Below are 24,698 nucleotides of genomic sequence, written 5' to 3'. Positions count from 1 at the left end.
GGTTTTGTGCTATCTTGGAATTTTAGGGCCTCCGAAACTGTGATAGGTAGTCAGGAGTGAAATCAACAATTTACGCCCTTGGAAAGCCTGAAAGTGGGGACTGGTTTTCGGGGACCTGTACTCGGCTAGACTGCAAAAAAGTCTCACACATGGGGTATCCCTGTACTCAGGAGAAGCAGCAGAATGTATTTTGGGGTGTCATTTCACATATACCCATGGCATGTGTGAGCAATATTTCATTTACTGACAACTTTGTGAAAAAAAAAAAAAAAATATATATATATATATATTTCCCGGAACTTGTGGCAAAATATAAAATATTCCATGGACTCACCATGCCTCTCAGCAAATAGCTTGGGGTGTCTACTTTCCAAAATGGGGTCATTTGGGGGGGTTTTGTGCTATCTTGGAATTTTAGGGCCTCCGAAACTGTGATAGGTAGTCAGGAGTGAAATCAACAATTTACGCCCTTGGAAAGCCTGAAAGCGGGGACTGGTTTTCGGGGACCTGTACTCGGCTAGACTGCAAAAAAGTCTCACACATGGGGTATCCCTGTACTCAGGAGAAGCAGCAGAATGTATTTTGGGGTGTCATTTCACATATACCCATGGCATGTGTGAGCAATATTTCATTTACTGACAACTTTGTGAAAAAAAAAAAAAAAAAATATATATATATGTATTTCCCGGAACTTGTGGCAGAATATAAAATATTCCATGGACTCACCATGCCTCTCAGCAAATAGCTTGGGGTGTCTACTTTCCAAAATGGGGTCATTTGGGGGGGGTTTGTGCTATCTTGGAATTTTAGGGCCTCCGAAACTGTGACAGGTAGTGCAGAGGTGACATGCACAATTTACGCCATTAGAAAACCTGGGAGTGTTGATTGGTTTTCGCGGTCCTGTACACAGCTAGGCTCCCAAAAAGTCTCACACATGGGGCATCCCCATACTCAGGAGAAGTGGCAGAATGTATTTTGGGGTGTAATTCCACATATACCCATGTCATGTGTGAGAATTTTATCTTTTAGTGACAACGTTGTGTAAAAAAAAAAAATAGTAATATTCCCAAAACTTGTGGTAAAATATAAAATATTCCATGGACTCACCATGCCTCTTAGCAAACAGCTTGGGGTGTCTACTTTCCAAAATGGGGTCATTTGGGGGGGTTTTGTGGTATCTTGACATTTCAGGGCCTCCTAAACCGTTAGAGGTAGTGAGAAAATGCAATGAAAAATGTACGCCCTTTGAAATTCTGATGGTGGGGATTTGTTTTTGTGGTCCCGTACACAGCTAGGCTCCCAAAAAGTCCCACATATGTGGTATCCCTGTACTCAGGAGAAGCAGCAGAATATATTTTGGGGTGTAATTACACATATACCCATGGCATGTGTGAGCAATATATCATTTCAATGACAACTTTGTGTAAAAAAAAAAAAAAAAAAAAAAATTTTTAGTCATTTTTCAAACACCTGTGACAAAAAAATGAAATATTCAATGAGCTCAACATGCCTCTCAGAACATTCCTTAGGATGTCTACTTTCCAAAAAGTGGTAGTTTGGGGGGGTTTTGTACTGCCCTGCCATTTTAGCACTTCATGAAATGAGATAGGCAGTCAAAAATTAAAGCTGCGTAAATTTCTGTATTTACACCATAGTTTGTAGACGCTATAACTTTTGCGCAAACCAATAAAAATACGCTCATTGAATTTTTTTTTGTCAAAGACATGTAGCTAAATATATTTTGGCCAAAAAAAAATACATAAATTGAGTATATTGGATATTTTTTAAAAGACAAAGTTGAAAATGTCATTTTTTTGCAAAATTTTCGCTCTTTTTTTATTAATATCGCAAAAAATAAAAAGCGCAGAGGTGATCAAATACCACCAAAAGAAAGCTCTGTTTGTGGGAAAAAAAGGACGTAAATTTCGTTTGGCTACCACATTGCATGACCGCACAATTGTCAGTTAAAGTCACGCAGTGCCGAGTCGTAAAATACCCCCTGGTCGGAATGGGGGTAAAATCTTCCGGGGCTTAAGTGGTTAATGTCTAAACCGCTGGCAACAAAAGTGAGTACACCCCTAAGTGAAAATGTCCAAATTGGGCTCAGTGTCATTTTGTGTGGCCACCATTATTTTCCAGCACTGCCTTAACCCTCTTGGGCATGGAGTTCAGAGCTTCACAGGTTGCCACTGGAGTCCTCTTCCACTCCTCCATGAAGACATCACGGAGCTGGTGGATGTTAGAGACCTTGCGCTCCTCCACCTTTCATTTAAGGATGCCCACAGATGCTCAATGTGGTTTAGGTCTGGAGACATGCTTGGCCAGTCCATCACCTTTACCCTCAGAGCTTCTTTAGCAAGGCAGTGGTTGTCTTAGAGGTGTGTTTTGAGATCGTTCTGTTGGAATACTGCCCTGCAGCCCAGTCTCTGAAGGGAGGGAATCATGCTCTGCTTCAGTATGTCACAGTACATGTTGGCATTCATGGTTCCCTCAATGAACTGTAGCTCCCCAGTGCCAGAAGCACTCATGCAGCCCCAGACCATAACACTCCCACCACCATGCTTGGCTGTAGGCAAGACACGCTTGTCTTTGTACTCCTCACCTGGTTGCCGCCACACACCCTTGACATCTGAACCAAATACATTTATTTTAGTCTCATCAGACCACAGAAAATGGTTCCAGTAATCCATGTCCTTAGTCTGCTTGTCTTCAGCAAACTGTGGGCTTTCTTGTGCATCATCTTTAGAAGAGGCTTCCTTCTGGGACAACAGCCATGCAGACCAATTTTATGCAGTGTGCGGCGTATGGTCTGAGCACTGACAGGCTGACCCACCCCTTCAACCTCTGCAGCAATTCTGGCAGCACTCATACTTCTATTTCCCAAAGGCAACCTCTGGATATGACGCAGAGCATGTGCACTTTCTTTGGTCGACCATGGGGAGGCCTGTTCTGAGTGGAACCTGTCCTGATAAACTGCTGTATGGTCTTGGCCACTGTGCTGCAGCTCAGTTTCAGGGTCTTTACAATCTTCTAATAGCCTAGGCCATCTTTATTTAGAGCAAAAATTATCTTTATCTTGCGTCCTCTGACATTCTTGCCCACTCATTCTGCACGTCTGGGTATTGGCCTTCTCCACAGGAGAAAGCTAGGCAGAAGATTTTTAGAAATAATCACAAAACCTTTGTATATACACACACCTACAGGGGGCTGTCCTTCTGGTCAATACCCCCAGCTAGCCTCATTCCCAATTCAGTTTTCTGCTGCCTAGCTCAGGAGTAGGCTGGGTTTCCCTGGCTGAGACTTCGGTCTCAGCTTTCCTTCTTTTTATGTTTTTTTCTCTAAACATTGTTTTTCTTTTAAAAGATAGCTTTTTATTTTCTCCTTCGCTTAGTCGGACTCTAGAAGACTGCAGCGTTTGCAGAGCTGGGCCTCGCACTGGTTGTTCTAGAACCTTACAGACTCCCAGCCTGCCATCGAGCGTTAGTAGGCTATTGGTACACCCAGGCCTCGCAAACGACAGTGTCCCTGGCGTCAGGGATGAGCCTGCGAAGTTGCTATCTTAGCTAGGATGTCTCAACTGCGGTACGCCCGTGTGTTGCTAGCGTCCCCTTCGGCTGACGGCACCCCCACTCAGGGTGGGAGGTTTCCTGTCGCAGAGCGGTGCCCACGTTCGCTGGACCGGTGAGTACCATGACTACCCTTCTGTCTCTGGACCATGTTTGTTGTGGTGTGTATGTGGGCCGTCTGTTTGGGGATGACAGTTCAGTGTGGGTTCTGTGATATCCCCCTCATGACTGTTGTGTCCCTTCCCTGTCCCTGCGGGGGCGCTGTCGCGGTTTGGCCGCGATGGGGTGGGGGGGTCTCCTACGTCCCAGGGGTGCTTGTGGGGGGCCAGTGCATGATGTTTTGGGGCCGCAATTGGCGCTAATCCGCGTGGCTGCCATTTCGAGTGTGGGCAGGCTGTTCGGCATCATAGTGTGGGCAGCAGCCATTTTCTGTCATGCTTTTGGCGCCATCTTTTGTGTGGGCATGATGTCCTTTGTGGGCAGCGGCCATTTTCCCAGGGCTTTTCTCCCCATTGAGTTCTATTGGCAACCATTTTCTTGTGGCTCAGGGCTGGCTTTGCCTCTAGGGGCGTGAGGTCACTTCCTCCTCCTTCCCTTCAGATCTTCAGCAGCGCGGGCAAAGTATAGCACACTGTGGGGGGCTTTTTACTGTTTTCTCTGGCCTGGATTCCTGCTAGCACTAATTTTTACAGATTCCTGTAGCAAGGGACAAGGTCTCCATTTGCGGTGCAGGTTTGCGATGGGGGCCGCGGGAATCGCCGATTTTTTTTTTTTTTTTTTAAAGGGTCAACATCACTTTATTTGTGTATTGCTATTATGGAGTTCAAGGATAGCAAATTCCCCACAGACCTAGTGGGTGGTTCAGGTACTCCTGAATCCGATTCCATAGCCTCTCTATCTGCCGCACTTGCGACTTTAGTGACAAAAGTGGATTTGTTGATGTCTGGCCGGGTTTCTAAAAAACGGCCTATGCCCTCTTGTCTTCTGATTCAGAGCCAGATATGGTTGCCACGGACAATGTCCCCCCTGAGGGGGTCCCTGTCCTCTCAGTCGGATGTGGAGGAGGAGGATTTGTCTTCTGGGTTAGCGCGGGACCGCGCTGTGGTGGACGCGCTTATCAGCTCTGTTAAGGAAAGGTTAAATTTGGATGATATCGGGTAAGCGTGTTTCCTTTGGGACCCGCAAAGCCCAAAATGACCAATGGCGCCATATCAAAACATATGTTTGTGGTGCCCAAGAGATTTCAGTACAGTTATCCCTTTGCAGATCCGGTGGACTCTCGCTGGACTGCGGCTCCTAAGGTGGACCACACTGTGTCCAGATTAAATTAAACCACTTTAATGCCCGCGGAGGATTCCCCGGTGTTTAAAGACCTGGCGGATAGGCGGGTGGAGACACTTTCCCGCCACATCTATCAGGTTGCGGGTTCCTTGCTGAAGCCCGTGTTCGCGTCAGTAATGGTCTCTCAGGCTGTTGTAGAGTGGGCCAAGACGCTTGGGTGCACTCTAATTGCTGACTCCGCTTCTCCTGCTGCGCTGGAGATGGTGGATCAAATGGCTCAGGCCGTGCTGTACCTGTGTGACGTGGCCTTGGATGAGGCCCCTTTAGTTGCACGGCTGTTGGCGGTCACGATTGCAATCCGCTGCATTACTTGGTTGAAAAGCTGGTCTGCCGACCAGTCTTCAAAAAAAGACAGTGACTGACATCCAGTGGCGGCTGGTGAAGTTTTAAGATGGGGGGGCGCAAGACCCCGCCCTTCTATTTTGGCCCCTCCCATTTCTCAGAAGCCACACCCCTTATAGACCCCACCCATTTTGTCCCCTGTATTTTGCTTGCGTGAACCAATTCTCCCAATATATCACATATTAAGGGCTCCATCAGTACTAGTATATCCCATAATAGGGAGCAGGGGCCCTATTATGGGATACACTGACAGAGTGGCACAAACCCCACAGTACAGGCCCCTTGTACAAACCCCACAGTACAGACCCCCTAGCACAGACCACACAGTACATGCCCCCTTTCAATGCAGTGACCAGCGTACATGCCCCCTTTCAATGTAGTGACCAGCGTACATGCCCCCTTTCAATGCAGTGACCAGCGTACATGCCCCCTTTCAATGTAGTGACCAGCGTACATGCCCCCTTTCAATGCAGTGACCAGCGTACATGCCCCCTTTCAATGCAGTGACCAGCGTACATGCCCCCTTTCAATGCAGTGACCAGCGTACATGCCCCCTTTCAATGCAGTGACCAGCGTACATGCCCCCTTTCAATGTAGTGACCAGCGTACATGCCCCCTTTCAATGCAGTGACCAGCGTACATGCCCCCTTTCAATGTAGTGACCAGCGTACATGTCCCCTTTCAATGTAGTGACCAGCGTACATGCCCCCTTTCAATGCAGTGACCAGCGTACAGGCCCCCTTTCAATGTAGTGACCAGCGTACATGCCCCCTTTCAATGTAGTGACCAGCGTACATGCCCCCTTTCAATGTAGTGACCAGCGTACATGCCCCCTTTCAATGTAGTGACCAGCGTACATGTCCCCTTTCAATGTAGTGACCAGTATACAGGCCCCCTTTCAATGTAGTGACCAGCGTACATGTCCCCTTTCAATGTAGTGACCAGCGTACATGTCCCCTTTCAATGTAGTGACCAGCGTACATGCCCCCTTTCAATGTAGTGACCAGCGTACAGGCCCCCTTTCAATGCAGTGACCAGCGTACAGGCCCCCTTTCAATGTAGTGACCAGCGTACATGCCCCCTTTCAATGCAGTGACCAGCGTACATGCCCCCTTTCAATGTAGTGACCAGCGTACATGCCCCCTTTCAATGTAGTGACCAGCGTACATGTCCCCTTTCAATGTAGTGACCAGCGTACAGGCCCCCTTTCAATGTAGTGACCAGCGTACATGCCCCCTTTCAATGTAGTGACCAGCGTACATGCCCCCTTTCAATGTAGTGACCAGCGTACATGCCCCCTTTCAATGTAGTGACCAGCGTACATGTCCCCTTTCAATGTAGTGACCAGTATACAGGCCCCCTTTCAATGTAGTGACCAGCGTACATGTCCCCTTTCAATGTAGTGACCAGCGTACATGCCCCCTTTCAATGTAGTGACCAGCGTACAGGCCCCCTTTCAATGCAGTGACCAGCGTACAGGCCCCCTTTCAATGTAGTGACCAGCGTACATGCCCCCTTTCAATGCAGTGACCAGCGTACATGTCCCCTTTCAATGTAGTGACCAGCGTACATGCCCCCTTTCAATGTAGTGACCAGCGTACATGCCCCCTTTCAATGTAGTGACCAGCGTACATGTCCCCTTTCAATGTAGTGACCAGTATACATGCCCCCTTTCAATGTAGTGACCAGCGTACATGCCCCCTTTCAATGTAGTGACCAGCGTACATGTCCCCTTTCAATGTAGTGACCAGCGTACATGTCCCCTTTCAATGTAGTGACCAGCGTACAGGCCCCCTTTCAATGTAGTGACCAGCGTACATGCCCCCTTTCAATGTAGTGACCAGCGTACATGCCCCCTTTCAATGTAGTGACCAGCGTACATGCCCCCTTTCAATGTAGTGACCAGCGTACATGTCCCCTTTCAATGTAGTGACCAGTATACAGGCCCCCTTTCAATGTAGTGACCAGCGTACATGCCCCCTTTCAATGTAGTGACCAGCGTACAGGCCCCCTTTCAATGTAGTGACCAGCGTACAGGCCCCCTTTCAATGTAGTGACCAGCGTACAGGCCCCCTTTCAATGCAGTGACCAGCGTACATGTCCCCTTTCAATGTAGTGACCAGTATACATGCCCCCTTTCAATGTAGTGACCAGCGTACATGCCCCCTTTCAATGTAGTGACCAGCGTACAGGCCCCCTTTCAATGTAGTGACCAGCGTACATGCCCCCTTTCAATGTAGTGACCAGCGTACAGGCCCCCTTTCAATGTAGTGACCAGCGTACAGGCCCCCTTTCAATGTAGTGACCAGCGTACAGGCCCCCTGCAGAGGTATGGCAGTGGGAGAGATGGGATCAGGCAAAGGGATGGCGGTGGGAGGGATGGTCATGGGATGAGGCAGAGCAGAGGGGGATGGCGGTGGAAAGGCTGGATGGATGGATGGTCATGGCCCATGATGACCATCCATCCAGCCTTTCCACCGCCATCCCCCTCTGCTCTGCCTCATCCCATGACTCATGGGATGAGGCAGAGCATAGGGGGATGGCGGTGGAAAAGCTGGATGGATGGTCATGGAGGACTGACAGGACAGGAGGACCACGAGGACTCACCGGTGGTGATGTCTTCTTCCAGCAGATGACCTCCGGTGGTCTGGTCTCCTCTCCGGTGCCGCCGTCACTCCCGTCCGGTGTCCACCCGACTCCATCGCCCGCGGTCCGGTCCACTGCTGCGAGTGACGTCAGCGGGGTCAGCGTTGGATGTCCTGGATGCTGTGATTGGTCCAGGCTGGAGGCTGGACCAATCACAGCCAGGAATCCACGAAGTGGGGGTTTCCAAGGAATCTGCCTTGCGCCCAGGTTACGCCCCCCACGCCCCCCAGAAGGCAGCCAATCGGCGCCTCTTCTGGGTGGTAACCCCACCCCCCCATCCCCTCCACATCGGCTGGCGGCGGCGAACGCAATTTTTTTTTTTTTTTCAAACTTTATTGCTCGTTTTGCAATCTTTTTTTTTTTTTTTTTTTTATCTTTTTTTTTTTTCTTCCTTTTTTCAGGGGGGGCGGCGCCCTGGCGCCCCCTATGCACCGGCCGCCACTGCTGACATCCCTTATGCGGGTAGTCGTCTTTTTGGGGACTCTCTGGATGAACTGATCAAAGGGCTCACTGGGGGCAAGAGCACTCTTTTGCCCCAGGTGGCCAGGGGTAAGTCGTCCCGCGCCAAGCGGGGTCCCTCCTTTAAACCTAACCAGGGGTCCTTTTGTGCCTTCAGGACAAGGGGAAGTCCTTCAAGGCCTCTGGTGGCCAGAAGAAGCCATGGCTGGGTGAGTCCACCTTGTCCTGAAGGGACGCCCTCACCGACTCAGGGGTGGGGGGGACATCTGCGTTGTTTCCCGAGCCCTGGCTGTCCAAGGTTCAGGATAGGTGGGTTCAAGAACTCATTCGTTCAGAGTACAAAATCGAGTTTCGGTCTCGCCCCGCAGACAGGTTCTTTCCCTCAAACCTTCATTTAACTCCCGATCGTTTCCGGGATCTCCGCCGGGCGGTTCAGGATCTCCTCGCCCAAGGGGTGGTCGTCCCGGTTCCACAGCGGGACAGATTTCGGATTTCGCTCCAGGATTTTGGGTGGACCATCAACTTTCAGAAGTCGGCTTTGTCCCCTTCGGTTCCTCTTCCCTACCTGGGGATGATTCTGGACTCCGCCCAGGCGAAGGTCTTTCTTCCGGAAGCCAAGCTCCGGATCCTGCAGGACGGGGTCAGGTCCCTCAGGGACAACAAATTCTCTTCGCTTCGGACCTGCATGCGGTCCCTTGGCTTGATGGTATCGGCTTTCAAGGTGATCCCATTTGTACAGTTTCACACGAGATCTCTTCAAGCGGAGATTCTGGTCCAGTGGGACAGACATCCTTAGTCTTTGGAAAGGAGAATGTCGTTAAGCCCCCCCCCCAAGTGAGATCGGATCTCCTGTGGTGGCTCCGTTCTCCGGCTCTGACGGAAGGTAAATCCTTCCGTCTGTTGCTGTGGACTGTGGTCACCACGGACGCCAGCCTGTCGGGCTGGGGTGGAGTTCTGGGCAAGTTGTGTGCCCAAGGCATTTGGTCGGAGGAGGAATCCTACCTGCCGAAAAATGCCTTGGAACTATGGGCAATCAGGCTCTGTTTGCTCCGTTGGTCGGATCGACTTCAGGGCTGCCCTGTGCGTGTACAGAGGGACAATGCAACGGCGGTGGCTTACATCAATCACCAAGGGGGCACCAGGAGTGCCCAGGCGGCCAAGGAAGTGGCTGAGACGCAGGTCCCAGGGATTTTGGCAGTTCACATTCCAGGTGTGGAGAACTGGCAGCCCGGACTATGAGTCGCCAGACCCTGGACCAGGGGGAATGGTCCCTACACCCGGAAGTGTTTCAGATGCTGTGTGTGTGGTGGGGATCCCTGGATGTGGATCTGTTAGTGTCTCATCTCAACAAGGTGGAAAGGTTTGTGGCAGGAATGCGCGACCCTTTGGCGGACGCCTCAGACGCGTTGGTGGTGCCTTGGTCGACTGATTTATGCCTTCTCCCGATTCAGTTGTTGTTCAGATTCCTCCACAGGTTGGTCTCGGGACTGAGGTTGGTGATTCTGGTGGCCCCAGATTGGCCGCATCGGATCGGGAAGTGGACATCATGCGAATGGTCATCGAGCCTCCCTGGCGGCTTCCGCTTCGAGACGATCTTCTGTCTCAAGGGCCGATCTTCCATCCTGCTTTACGGTCGCTGGCTTTGACGCCGTGGCTGTTGAAAGCCAAGTCTTTAGAAACAGGGGTCTCTTGTCGGTGGTCATTCCTACCTTACTCAAGGCCAGGAAGGCTTCCTCTGCGAAGGTTTATTATTGTACCTGGAAGGCTTATTTTGCCTGGTGTGAGTTGCAGGGGTTTCATCCCCGCTCCTTTTCGGTAGCGAGGGTGTTGGCTTTCCTGCAATCTGGTGTGGATCAGCGTCTCGCGCTGACCATGATTGAAGGCCAGTTGTCTGCTCTGGCCATTCTGTTTCAGCGTCCCCTGGTGTCAAATTCCTTGATCCGCACCTTTATTCAAGGGGTGCGCCATCTGGCTCCCCCTAGGAGGGCACCTTTGCCCCCTCTGGACCTGAATTTGGTCCTGTCTGTTTTGCAACGTCCTCCCTTTGAGAACATCCCAGAGATTCCTCTGCCTGTGTTGTCATGGAAAGTTGCCTTTCTAGTGGCGATCACATCTGCTCGCAGAATGTCGGAGTTGGCGGCCCTGTCCTGCCGCTCCGCCTATCTGGTTGTTCATAGGGATAAAGTGGTCTTGCGACCTCATCAGTCCTTCCTTCCAAAGGTGGTTTCAGACTTCTACCTCAATGAGGACATTGTCTTGCCTTCGCTGTGTGCAAAGCCTAAGCATCCTAAGGGGTTTGCCTTGCATTCCTTGGATGTGGTCTGGGCGATCAGGGTCTATCTGTCGTCTACTAAATCCTTCAGGAAGTCAGATTGTCTTTTTGTCCTTTCCCGAGGGACCTCGGAAGGGTACGGCTGCGTCTGCGGCAACCATTTCTCAATGGATCAGACAGACGATTGTGCAGGCCTATTCGATTGGGGATCAGGTTCCGCCTTTCCCTGTCACAGCACACTCTACCAGAGCCATTAGTGCATCTTGGGCCTTCACGCCATCAGGCGTCGGTGACTCAGGTGTGCAAAGCGGCGACCTGGTCGTCCGTGCATACTTTTACAAAATTTTACAAACTTGATGTATTGGCATCAGCAGATGCCTCCTTTGACCGCAAAGTTTTGAGTGCAGCAGTGCCTTACGGGAGACAGGTTAGTTTTTTTTTTTTTTACCTGTTCCCTCCTGTTGGGGTTTCTTTCTTGTTTGTTTTTCCTGGGTTCGCTCCTGTTGAGCTTTTTGTTGCCCAGTTTTCTGGTTCAGAAAAGATTATTTTCCCTGACCTGGGTGCTGCGTTGCCTCTTTGAAGGTTGCGTTTTCCCACCCCTCACATCTACACTGCTTTGGGACGTCCCAGACGTGCAGAATGAATGAGTGGGCGGCAACTGTCAGAGGACGTAAGAGAAAATAGAATTTTTGTAAGAACTTTGTAAATTCTTTTCTCGGAGTCCTCTGACAGTCGCCGCTCCTCTTTTGGGGTTCATGGATCTCTGTACTACTGAACTGAATTGAGAATGAGGCTAGCTGGGGGTATTGACCAGAAGGACAGCCCCCCGTAGGTGTGTCAATACAAAGGTTTTGTGATTATTTCTAACAAAATCTTCTGCCTAGCTTACTCCTGTGGAGAAGGCCCATACCCAGACGTGCAGAATGAATGAGTGGGCAGCGACTGTCGGAGGACAGAGTTCTTACAAAAATTCTATTTTTTCAGATCCTCAGAGTTCTTTGCCATGAGGTGTCATGTTGAACTTCGAATGACCAGTATAAGAGAGTGAGAGAGAGCGATAACACCAAATTTAACACACCTGCTCCCCATTCACACCTGAGACCTTGTAACACTGAGTCACATGACACTGGGGAGGGAAAATGGCTAATTGGGTCCAATTCGGACATTGTCACTTAGGGGTGTTCTCACTTTTGTTGCCAGCGGTTTAGACATTAATGGCTGTGTGAGTTATTTTGGGGGGACAGCACATTTACACTGTTATACAAGCTGTACACTCACTACTTTACATTGTAGCAAAGTGTCATTTCTTCAGCGTTGTCACATGAAAAGATATAATAAAAGATTTACAAAAATGTGAGGGGTGTACTCCCTTTTGCTGCAGTAAGTAAGGCAGAAAATTGTGTTTTAGGTAGAACCTTATGATTCAATTTGGTCGTCCGTTTTTTTTTTTTTTTTTTTTTTTTTTTTTTTTGCTCTCTTTACAATTGAGCCTGGATCAGTATTTCACTCTTGGTACCATTTTAAAGTACCTTGCTATCCTGTAGCAGACTCCTTGCCTCTTATTCTTTGATGAAGGCCTTTGTACAGGTGGGGGCTACATGAGAGGGCCAGCCAATATGACCACCAATAACTCCATGGGATCTGGGTTTGGCTCTCTAAAAATGGCCTTTTGAACCCTTCTGATTTATTCTCATGAGGTTGGCTTAAAGTCCAGGTATCACCTTTTTCTTATCAAGGCTCTCTTTTTTAATAGGGTTTTTTGGGCTTTTCAGAATTGGTTATCTATTTTTCCCAGGTTTGTATAGGCCTCCACCTGGTCTTCTGTTTTTGTTTTAGGTTGTTATCACCTGTGATCCTTGCCAGTAACACCACCTGTATTAGAATATCTCCCCTTTGAAGAATCACAGGGGGTACCTTTTGGACAACAGCCGTTTAGTCTGGGAGTATGGCAGCGTTACCTATTGATGTACTAGCACAGGGATCCTCTAACTATGGTCCTCCCAGCTGTTGCAGAACTACACATCCCGTGAGGCATTGTAAAACTCTGAGATTTATAGACATGACGAGGTATGATGGGAGTTATAGTTCCTGAACAACTGGACGGCCATAGTTTGAAGACCCTTGTACTAGCAGATATAGATGCACTAACAAATGGAATGAAATTAGGCTCCAGCTCACACTATAAACCGCTACAGAAACAGTTTTTCAGGTTTTTTTTTTTTTTCTTGGTTTTACATGAATAAAAGCTGATCATTGTAAGTACACTTGTCAGTGGTAAATGGTTTGACTAATCCCTCTTAACTCCTGCATCTGCAGGACAGTCTGTCCTTTTGAAAAAACAGACTTGTTGCCCAGGCCATGTTAAAATAAGGGGGAGGGGGCATAAAAAGCCGCCACATCTAAGCATTAGTAAACTGCAATATAATAAGTGTTTGCTTTTGGGTTTTATCCTGCTTTAAAGTAAACCTGTTGCTTTGTTCTGCTACCCCTTAAACCTGTCAGCTGCCTACTTTTTCAGACCTATAGAATAGGCAGGGTAGCGTACTGCCCTAAATGCTCTTTACCTATTAACAACTTACGGACTGCCCGCTGCAGTTTTATATCTGCTTATCCCCGGTATTTTTTTAAACAGCGGGCGGTCCGCTTTGACATGAAAGTGGTCCCAGCGGGATCACTTTTATGGGCGGCTTGCAGACTTTTTTTGTTTTAATTGTAGATGTGAGATCTGAGGTCTTTTTGACCCCAGATCTCACATTAAGAGGACCTTTCCTGCTTATTTCTATCACAAGGGATGTTTTACATTCCTTGTAATAGGAATAAAAGCGATCTAAAATTTTTTTTAAAGGAACAGTGTAAAAAATAAAGTGCCCTGTCTCTTCGAGCTTGAGTGCAGAAGCGAACGTATATGCACGTCGTGCCCACATATGTAAACGGTGTTCAAACCAAACATGTGAGGTATCGCCGCGATCGTTGGCACAAGAGCAATAATTCTAGCCCTGGACCTCTGTAACTCTAAACAGGTAACCAGTAGTCCTTTTTAAATCGTTGCCTATGGATATTTTGAAGTACCAAAGCGTGCGCAATTTTCAAGCATGACATGTTGGGGTACCTATTTACTCGGCGTAACATCCTCTTTTGCATTATTGAAAAATATTGGGCTAACTTTTACTGTTTTTTTTCATTTTTTTTTAAATTTAATTAAGTGTATTTTGTTCCCAAAAAATTGCATTTGTAAGACTGCCGCGCAAATGCGGTGTGACAAAGTATTGCAGCGGTCTCCATTTTCTTCTCTAGGATTCTAAGTAATTTTCTAGCAAAAAGTACTGATTTTTAACTTGTAAACAAGTATCAGAAAAAGACCTGGTCCTTTCGTGGTTAAAGAGAGTGTCGTCAGCATCTTCTAGCTCTGCCAATCACTTTTTTCTTCTTCCCTGTCCATTCACATCAACAGAACTTTCCTTTTTCATATACTAATCACTTCATCCTGAAGTCTAGGGGCAATGAGATTGTGAATGCATGTCTGATCGCCCTTATACGTCTGTAGGCAAACTTAGTTGTCAGTATGAGTTCTGTCATTGTCTGGGGTTGTCGGTTTTGAGCTTTGTACGCTGTCAACAGTCTGCCCAATGAACTCCTGTGATTCTGACCATCTTTATGCTTTATAATACTGAAATCTTTTATCCCATGCATGAAGTACTCCGATGTAAAAAGTATCTTTAAACACTGAGCACATGGGGTCAATTTTGTTTTCCTGACATTTTCTTTCTGCCTAGGAAATTTATCTTTGTAAAATTATGTTGTACAGTACGTTCTGTACTGTATTTAGGTGGAGAATTTGAAGGTGTTCAGGTGTTACTGCACTGTCATGTTGATGGGAGGGGGTATGTATCATTCTGCTAGTAAACATTGTGCTAAAGTGATATTAAGATGTGGCTTGTTTAAAAAAAAAAAAAAAAAAAAAAAAAAAAAGCTTCCTCTCAGGTTCCCTGTAGGTGCCTCTGGCTCCTCTTTCTTGACTCGTGCATACGCGCTACTGAGTCCTGCTGTGTGCCTATAAGACAGTTGTTGCTCGGCTCCGCCCCTGCTTTCTCCTCATTGGCTCACAGGTAGTGATTGACAGCAGTGGGAGCCAATGGCCTCCCATGGGAGCCTCGGCTGACCCGGGTCTCTCCTCGTTGGCCGAGACACAGCAGTGGGGGTCAGCCAAGGCTCCCATGCTCATCGCTGGATCCATAGGAGGCTCAGGGGAGTATTAGGGAGGGGGGCTGTGGGGGGAGCAGCACACAGGTTTTTTTTTTTTTTTTTTTTAAACTTCATGAATAGAATGCTGGAAGGTAAAAATCCTTGAGCCTTTACAACCACTTTAACAACCTGAAAAAAGCCAAGCTTGGAGTAATAATACAAAATAGTAAACATTGCAACCCTGCTAATTTATCAGTCCTATTGTATCTAAATTTGAGATATACAGTGCTCAGCATAAATGAGTACACCCCTTTTGAAAAGTAAAATTTATTTATAAGCAGTATCTCAATGACTACAAGAACAATTTCTAACATTTTGACAACTTTTAATAGAACGAAAAGAGGGGGACAAGCTCAAAAGATAAAGTTTTAGGGAAAGAGGCACCACGTCCCAGTTGTATATGTAGAAAGAAAGAGAACATGGGAGGGGTGCATAGAAGGGACTTTCTAATAGGGTGCCGTCATTAGACAAATATGTCAGAGATATTGTATGAATAATTTTATTTAGAACAAAAAAAAACACAAAATGTATACTGTATTTAACAAGGCAAAACAGTATTAAAGCATAGATTTAAAAACAAGAAGAATACAAGCCATATTGTAATAAACTGAATGCACACTGCATATTGCTGCACCATGTTTATTTTGCCTTCAATAAAAAAACGTTTAAAAAAAAAAAAAGAAACTGAATGCAGATGGTAATGTCGTATCTTAAACAGGGGCTAATGGAAACAACTATAGACCCTTAACCAGCCAGAAGTAGAATCCCCTGGTTAGTATCTGTGTGAAGACGGATGATGCCCAAAACTGTAGCCCGACGCGTTTCACGGCAATAGCCGCTTCCTCAGGGGCAGTTGAGGGGTTTATACAAGCATCAGTTATGGTTACTAGAAGAAAAATGTACAACATATATATGAGACACAATACATGTGGATGTTGTAAATATTAGCATACATCATATTACATAACATAGTAATTGGTCAGAGGGGAGGGTCTAGTCAAAGTTGACTAGACATATTGCAACCTCCTCCTCCTTCAGATCAGGAGATTTGGCCATTGAATCATGTTCACCCTGTTCTTCAGAAATGTTAACAGTGGCCTTAGATGTGTGTTTTTGGATCATTGTCATGTTGGGAAAAGTGCATGACAACCAATGGCATGGAGTAATGGTAGCATCTTCTCTTTCAATATAGAGCAATACATCCGTGAATTTGATTTCATCAATGAAATGAAGCTCCCCGACACCAGTACAGAGTCCCAGTGTCACTTTTTTTTTTTTTTTTTTTTCAGCATGGGCCCTGGCAAATACTAGGAGGGCTTTTTTGTGCACGGGCTTTAGAAGTTTCCTTTATGGACGATACCCATGCATGCCGTTCCTCTTCAGTGCACAACATATTGTGTCATGGGAAACTATCGCCCCAGTTTGGCTTACTACTTTAGCTAACTGCAGTGAACTTGCATAGTTTTTTTTTTTTTTTTTTTTTCTCCAACCCTTCTCAGAAGACGCTCCTGTCGAGGTGTTAGGCCCCTTTCACACGATCGGACCAATCGGGTCCGCCTGATCCGTTTTTGCAGGCAAACCTGAAAGAGCCACCCATTCTCCTTTATGGAGAGGTGGAGGTCAGCGGAGATGTGGCCACTGACACTCGTCTGTCATCTGATCCGCCTAAAACAGATGTTTGCCATCCATCCAGCGGTTCGGATTGGATGAAAACAGACATGCTGTCGTCGTTTTTTTTTTTTTTTTCCTTCCTTCTCGATCTCCCCATAGAGAGTGGGACTCTGACAGGTCCATCTCTGCACAGTGAGCAGAGACTGACCTGTTATCCGCCTTCTGGGCGGGGATTAACGGAGCAATTCCCCACAGCGCTACCGAGTCCACCAAGCAGATCCACCCCGTAAGAAAGGGGCCTTTACTTCCAGGGATGACCTGGACATCTTTTTGAGATGGTTGCAGTTCCATCTTTGTTACATTTCTGTATCACTTTTGTTACAATATTCTGACTGATGAGTAAAGCTTTGCTGATCTTCTTGTAGCCTTCACCTTTCTTGTGTAAATAAAGGTTTTTTCCTTCTCAGGCCTTCAGGCATTCCTCTTCCATGTGGTGCCATTGCTGACAGCATGAAATGGGAAGGGGTTTTCTTAAGTAATGCCCTCTTTTTTATTATCCACTGTCTGCTGGACACCTGTTTAATGAATAATTAGATTAATTCTTGTTAAGATTTTGTTGAAAATTTTAGCTATGCTCCTTAGCTATGTCATGTCGCCGTAGGTCGCCTTCCACAGAGAAGCTGTGGACCCGTTCTAATAGGAGCGACACAAGTCGCTCCGACTTAGAAAAAGGGTCCGGAGCTTCTTTGGGGCGACCCCGGAGCGACCTGCATTGACTTCAATGTCATGAAGTCCGTGCCGGCCGCTCCGAGGTCGCGGTGTGAGCAGCGCGACGCGACCTGTGAGGTCGCCCGGCGAAGTAGCGTCGCCCCAGTGTGAACGGGGCCTAAAACTTTTATTGGTGTTTTGTTTGTTTTTTTTTTGCGACCTGGTCTTAAATGAATTTGTTAGGAAATATACTTGTGTGCAAATTACAAATCTTGATTGCAATCAATGGGCCGCATATGTGGGAGTATTTTGTATTGTCCCATGGAAAATGTTTTGTCTGAAAGGAAAGTAAAGGTTTTTTGACCAATCTGTTGGGGTGTACTCATTTATGCGGAGCACTGTACAGTGGGGGGGGGAAATGATTATTTGATCTCCTGCAGATTTTGTAAGTTTGCCCACTTACAAAGAAATGAAGGGTCTATAAGTTTTATCAACGGTGTATTTTAAATGATAAAGACATCAACCATAATCCAAAAAAAAAAAACACAATACAAATGTTCTAAATTAAGTTGCAATTCATTGAGTAAAATATTTTTAAGTAAGTATTTGATACCCACGCAAAACTGTAGTACTTGTAGCCTCAAGGTTCCTTGACAACTTGAAGTTTCAGCTCCCTACATACATTTTCTATAGGATTAAGGTCTGGAGACTGGCTAGGTCACTCAATGACCTTAATGTGCTTATTCTTGAGCCATTCCTTTTGTTGCCTTGGCAATATGTTTTGGGCCATTGTCATGCTGGAAGACCCATCCACGACCCCTCTTCAGTGTTCTGGCTAAAGGGGAGGAGGTTCTCATCCAAGATTTTACATGTCCCCGTCTATTGGCCCCTCAATGCGGCAAAGTCAGCATGTTTGTTTAGCAGAGAAACAGCTGCAAAGCATAATAGTTCCATCTTTTGTGCTTAAATGTAGGTATGGTGTTCTTGGGGGGTCATAGTGAGCTTTTTTTTTTCTTCCTCCAAACACATCTAGTCAATGCCAAGTGGCTCAATTTTGGTCTCCTCTGATCACAGCTCTTCCCAATCCTTCTCTGAATCATTTAGATGTTTATTGGCAAACTTTAGATGGGCCTGTACATGTGCCTTCTTGAGGAAGGAGACCTTGTGGGTGCTGTAGAATTTCAATCTATGGGGGTGTACTATGTTACCAACGTTGTGAATGATCTCCAAGTCGGAACTACAGTCACCAAACATAAGCTCCTCCTAAGTAGTTCTGGGTTGATTCTTCACTTTTCTTATGATCATCCTTACCCCATGAGGTGAAATCTTGCATGGAGCTCCAGACAAAGGGCGATTGATGGTTAATTTTGTATTTCTTGCATTTGCAAATAATCGCTCCAGCAGTTCTCTTGCTCACCAAACTTCTTGCTGATGGTCTTGTAGCCCATTCCAGCCTTGTGCAGGTCTACAATCTTGTCCCCGATGTCCTTTTTACAGCTTCTTGGTCTTGCCTATGATGGTGAGATTTTTTAAATACACCTAATGAGTTGTTAGGCGTACCTTCTTAAATTGACAGGACTAATCTGTGTACCACCTGAACACACACTGTACCCACTCTGTGGGAGTCAGACTTGTTGGTTGGTAGGGGATCAAATACTTATTTTAGTTCACTGAACTGCAACTCCATGTATACCATTTTTGTATCGTGTGTTTTTTTTTTTTTTTTTTTTTTTTCTCTTGGTTGATTTTCTCTCTCATTTAAAATACACCTATGATAAAAATTATAGACCCTTTATTTCTTTGTAAGTGGGCAAAATTACAAAATCCGCAAGGGATCAAATAATTGTTTTCCCTTCTGTATATTTTAACCATCTAATTGCCACTTTTGTTGGACAGCTTGGTCTGCCAAAGTAAGCTAAAGGGTTAAAACTCTACTTGCCAGCCTCTTCTACAATGTGCTGGTTTTTGGCAATCTTCATTGGCCAGCACGGGATGACATCACTCCTGCAGATGCACAAGAGGTAGTCATTCCCAACATAGGCATCTGGCAAGCCGCTGTAAGCGGAGCCTATAGTCCGGGATCGCATACGCTACATTGTCCAAAGTGTTGGGACGCCTGCCTTTACACGCACATTACCTTTTAATGGCATCCCAGCCTTAGTCAATAGGGTTCAATATTGAGGTGGCCCACCCTTTGCAGCTATAACAGCTTCAACTCTTCTGCGAAGTCTGTCCACAAGGTTTAGGAGTGTGTCTGTCTATGGGAACGTTTGACCATTCTTCCAGAAGCACGTTTGTGAGGTCAGGCACTAAGGGAGAGCTGGCCTTGCTCGCAATCTCTGCTCGAATTCATCCCAAAGTTGTTCTATCAGGTTGAGGTTTTGGACTCTGCAGGCCAGTCAAGTTCCACCACCCAAACTCGCTCATCCATGTCTTTATTGACCTTGCTTTGTGCACTGGTCAAAGTCATTTAGTGGATCATTTAGTTAGTCATTATGGTGTGGGGCTGTTTTTCATGGGTTGGGCTTGACCCCTTAATTCCAGTAAACTCTTAAGGCGTCCGTATACCAAGACAGTTTGAACAATTTCTTGCTCCCAATCTTGTGGGATCAGTTTGGGGTTGGCCCTTCCTGTTCCAACATGACTGTGCACTAGTGCACAAAGCATGGTCCGTGAAGACCTAGATGGGCTAGTTTGGGGTGGAAGATCTTGACTGGCTTGCACAGAGTCCTGACCTCAACCTGAACACCTTTGGGATGTATTCTAGCGCAGACTGCGAGCCAGGCCTTCTCTCTAACATCCGTGCGTAACCTCACAAATGTGCTTCTGGAAGAATGGCCAGACACTCCTATAGACACACTTCTATACCTTGTGGACAGCCTTCCCAGAATTCAAGCTGGTTATAGCTGCAAAGGGTGGGCCAACTAAATATTGAACCCTATGGACTAAGACTGGGACGCCATTAATGTTCATGTGCGTGTAAAGGCAGGCATCACAATACTTTTGATAATAGGGTGTGAGTAGATTTACTGTATAAAGAGTATATGTAATGTAATATTAATGAGCGGAGTGGGGTTTTTTTTTTTGTCTTCTTTCCTGTCTGTAGGAGACTACCCACAAGCAGTGAAACATTACTCAGAAGCAATTAAGAGAAATCCAAAAGATGCCAAACTGTACAGTAATCGAGCAGCCTGCTACACCAAACTGCTGGAGTTTCAACTTGCCCTTAAGGTGATTTGTTGGGTATAGTTTAGAAAAATGTGCTTTCTCTTACGTTCCTCTGACAGACGCAGCCACTTCATAGTTTCCTCACAAATGGGTAATGCGCCCTCTACAGGAGTAAGACTAGGCAGTGTAACTATTAGAAAAACTTTTCACTAGACACACCCTTAGGGGCTGTCCCCTCAGACATTACCCCAAACACATCGTGCTTACTAATCAGTTTCTTGCTGCCTAGTGTTAGGAGTAGGACCTAGGTTTCCCTGCTGGGTTTCCGGTCTCAGTTTTTTATTTTCTTTGAGAAATGTTTGTTTAATTTTCTTTACTCCCTATCGCTAGCTAGTGTCAGGGGGATCCTCCTGGTGAACTACAAGTGACAGCCGGGCTGCGGTTTCGCACTGGATAGTATAGATCCTTATGGTCTCCCCAGGCCTCGCCGGTTTTTGTCTGCCCAGGCCTCGCCATGACGGTGCCCCGATGGATGGGGCGAGCCTGCGAACAGAGGTTTTCGCTGGGGCGCATCACCCTGGAACGCCCTGAGTTGGCTGGCAGCACCCCCACTCATGGTGGGAGGTGAGCTGCCTCAGAGCGGAGCCCGCGGTCCGTGGTATGGTGAGTGATACTGCCCCCTGTGTCCCTGGGACAGTCATCGGTGGGTGAGATCTGGGCCCACTTCTAGGGATTTCAGAGCTGCAGTCTCTGTAAGATCCCCCCTGGCCTTGTTCCCTGGGCTCCTGATTGCTGGTGCCGTGTTCAGCCACCATTTTGGGTGTGGGCAGCCAGGCTGCATCAATGTATGGGCAGCAGCTATTTTCAGCCTTGCTGTGTGTTTGGCGCCGTTTTCGGTCGCCATCTTATATGTGGGCAGGCCGCACTGTATGGGCAGCGGCCATTTTCCCTGTACCTTTCCTGTACTTTCCTATGGCACCATGTTATTGTTGCTCAGGGGGTTTCGGCCTCTAGTGATATTTGGTCACTTCCTCCCAGGAGTTTTCACTTGCTGCAGACGGCGTGGAGTGCGGTTGCTGATCCAGTTTTGGCACAGTAAGGGGGTCTTTAGTCCTTTTGGGCATTCTTCAGACACATTTAGCTCTTATCAGTTTTTCTACTAGCTAAAGGGGGATTCCAGCGGTAGCGTGGTTTGGCGGTGCGGACCGCTATCGCGGATTTAAAGGACCAGTGTACTTTTTTTTTTTTTGCCTGCATGGAGTCCCAGAGTAATAATTTCCCCACTGATCTTGTGTGTGTGTGCATCCGGGACATCCGGATCGCATTCCCTAGCATCTCTGTCTGCAGCCATTGAAACTCTGGCGTCCAAAGTTGATCTGGTCATGTCACAAGTTCCTATTCAAAAACGGCCGATGCCCTCTCAATCTTCTGATTCAGAGCATGTGGTTGCCATGGACACTGCCCTCCCTGAAAGATCTCTTTCCTCACACTCAGAGGGCGAGGAGGATGAGTCGTCCTCAGCTGCAGCGTGGAACTGCGCTTTGGTGGAAGCACTGATTCGCTCAGTCAGGGAGACTTTTCACATTGATGATGAGCCCACACAGTCAGGGAAGCGGGTTGTCTTCGGCTCCCGCAAAGCCCAGAAGTCGGGTCAGGTTTTCCCTTGCCCCGAAGAGTTTCACGATGATTTGAATGAACAATGGCGGCGCATTAAGCAGGTGCTGGCGGTGCCCAAGCGTTTTCAACACTGCTACCCCTTTGCAGACTGTTTCCAACCGCTGGACAGTGTCACCTAAGGTGGACCACACTGTTTCCTGGTTGAATAAGTCCACGGTTGTACCCGTGGAGAACTCTCCAGTGTTTAAGGACCCGGTGGACTGGCGCATGGAATCCCTTTCCCGCTACCGTTCGCCTTCCCTGGTCGTTCATGGGGTTACGGTTGTTCTGCGACCCAACCAATCTTTTCTCCCTGAGGTGGTGTCTGCCCTCCACCTCATTGAATATTTTTTTGTTTTGCCTTTGCTTTGTGCGACGCCCCTGCATCCCAAGGACTTTGCTTGCCTTAGCTGGATGTGGTACGGGCGATCAGGGTTTACCTGTCGCCCACTGAATCTTTTGGAAGTCTGATTCCCGGTTTGTCCTTCCTGAGGGACCTCGTAAGGGTTCGGCTGCGTCCACGTGGATCAAACAGACTATTGTCCAGGCCTATTCCCTAGAGGGTCAGGTTCCTCCATTCCCTGTGAGGGTTCATTCTACTGGGGCGCTGAGTGCCGTTTTTAGACTTTTCGCCATCAGACTTCGGTTGCTCAGGTGTTTACGGGGGCAATTCGGTCGTCTGTGCACACTTTTACAAGATTCCACATGATTGATTTGATGGCATCCTCGGATGCTTCCTTTGGCCGCAAGGTTTTGAGCGCTGCGGTTTGTTGAAGAGACATGTTTTCTCTTCTTGGGGTGAATTTGTTGTTCTGGGGTTAGCTCCTGTTGGATGAACTTTTGTTGCCCTGTTGACCACGTTTTTGTTCTGACCTTGTCGGCACGTTACCGTTCTGTTGGTTGTCTTTTCTCACACCTGCACTGCTTTGGGACATCCCAATAGTAATGAAACTTGGAAGAGGCTGCATCTGTCAGAGGATGTAAGAGAAAATAGAGAATTTTTCAGTAAGTTCTTACAAAAATTCTAAACCCTCTGACAGACGCAGCCCCGCCCCTCTATTTTGGGGTTGTTTGTGAAAAACTGATTAGTAAGCTCTGAGGGTAATGTCGAGAGGGACAGCCTCTAAGGTGTGTCTAGTTAAAGCTTTTTAATTAAGTTCCACTACCTAGCCTGCTCCTGCAGAGAACGCCATTACCCAATTGTGATGAAAATTGGAATAGGCTGCGTTTGTCATGGGACTCAGAGAAAATAATTTTATGGAAAGTTCTTACAAAAATTCAATTTTTTGCCCTGGCCACTTTTAATCTGAACCAGTTGTGTTTTGTGCCAGCACTACTACTTTACACAATTTAACTGTTTACTTTTCAGCTTTGTTTTTGTGCACTCCTAAAGCTATACAGTAGTAGAATTTTTTTTTTTTTTTTAATTGTGTATTTTAAAAATGTTCTATAATTTTATTTATTTTTTCTTTAAATAGTTAGTGGTGTTAAATAGATGGTAGCTTTTGAATGCAGGGACACAAAAAAATTCAAAGGAGCAGGAAGGAAACCTTTCTCAAACAAATTTCTAACAATGTATAGGGTTTTCCTTCGAAAAATCTATTCATTCCAAAATCGAATGTTAAAAACGATTTTTTTTTGAAGTACTCTTTTTTTAAATGTTGTTATTAGTCAATTCATCAGATGTTTGTACAAAAACTGGCCATACACTAGCAGATTTTTGTACGAAGTTGTCATCGGGAGAAGTTTTAAAAGTCATCTGTCCTGTACATATCCTATATAAAGTATATGTCTCTCTATTTACAGGACTGTGAAGAATGTATTCGACTAGAGCCTGCATTCAGTAAGTATTCACTAAGCTTTTCCAGAATTTGGAGGATGAATGCATGGGATGTTTTCAGTAATCGTGAACGTTGGGAATGAAGCATCTTCAGAATACATTTGTATGTTGGAAACTATTTAGTATTTTTATTACAGGTGCTTCTATAGCACTGTCAATGTACGCAGCGGTTTACACATATATATTGTACACTCCCTTCAGTCCCTGCACCTCCAGGAGTTTACAATCTAGGGTCACTAACTCGAATTCATACCGTACTTGCACATATTAGGGCCAGTTTAGACAGGAGCCAATTATTCTACCAGCATGTCTTTGGAGTGTGGTAGGAAACCCATGCAGGCACAGTGAGAATATGCAAGCTCTAGGCAGGTAGTGTCAAGGTTAACGTGTGTGTGTGTGTGTGTATATAACAAACGGTAAGAAAAGAACACCAGCCTCTAGTGCATTACCAATGGCGCCATTTATTTAAGTAGTATGCTCACAGCTGGCATGTTTCAAGGCTGTACCCTCATATGTGTCAGTAATTTAAAGATCTGATAATGGAATCACTGCAGCTTAACATTGGTTATCAACATCACATACACACCCATGTTGCTCAACAATATAGCTGAGATTTCCCCACCTAAAACTCCAGTGCTGTAGCTGGTAACTGTTGAGAGAGAGAGGGGAAAAAAAGGCCATCCACCTATGTTACACCTACCAACCAGGTATGTTAAAGTTTTAATAAACCCAGCACCCTGTGTTTCACTATATCTGGTCTCCCACAAGTACACAGAATATGGAAATGAAATTATTTTTAGTAAATATAAACTGTTAAATTTCCCATCAGCAGTTAGAGCAGTCTTGT

The 24,698-nt window shown here is 46.5% G+C and overlaps 1 protein-coding gene across 1 annotated transcript in view; it reads left to right on the top strand.

Moving 5' to 3' along the window:
* The window catches only part of STIP1 (stress induced phosphoprotein 1), a 98,208-nt gene that overhangs the window by 57,854 nt on the left and 15,656 nt on the right, over nucleotides 1–24,698 (top strand). The window contains exons 10-11 of the mRNA XM_082270700.1: nucleotides 20,294–20,418; nucleotides 23,818–23,854. Coding sequence (XP_082126826.1) covers nucleotides 20,294–20,418; nucleotides 23,818–23,854 — 162 coding nt within the window. The remainder of the gene's footprint in view (nucleotides 1–20,293; nucleotides 20,419–23,817; nucleotides 23,855–24,698) is intronic.

Source organism: Pelophylax lessonae (assembly GCF_965119305.1).
Source record: "Pelophylax lessonae genome assembly, chromosome: 10".
NCBI lineage: Eukaryota > Metazoa > Chordata > Amphibia > Anura > Ranidae > Pelophylax > Pelophylax lessonae.
The sequence above is the reverse complement of the archived record's forward strand: the minus strand, read 5'-3'. Positions and strand labels throughout refer to the sequence as shown.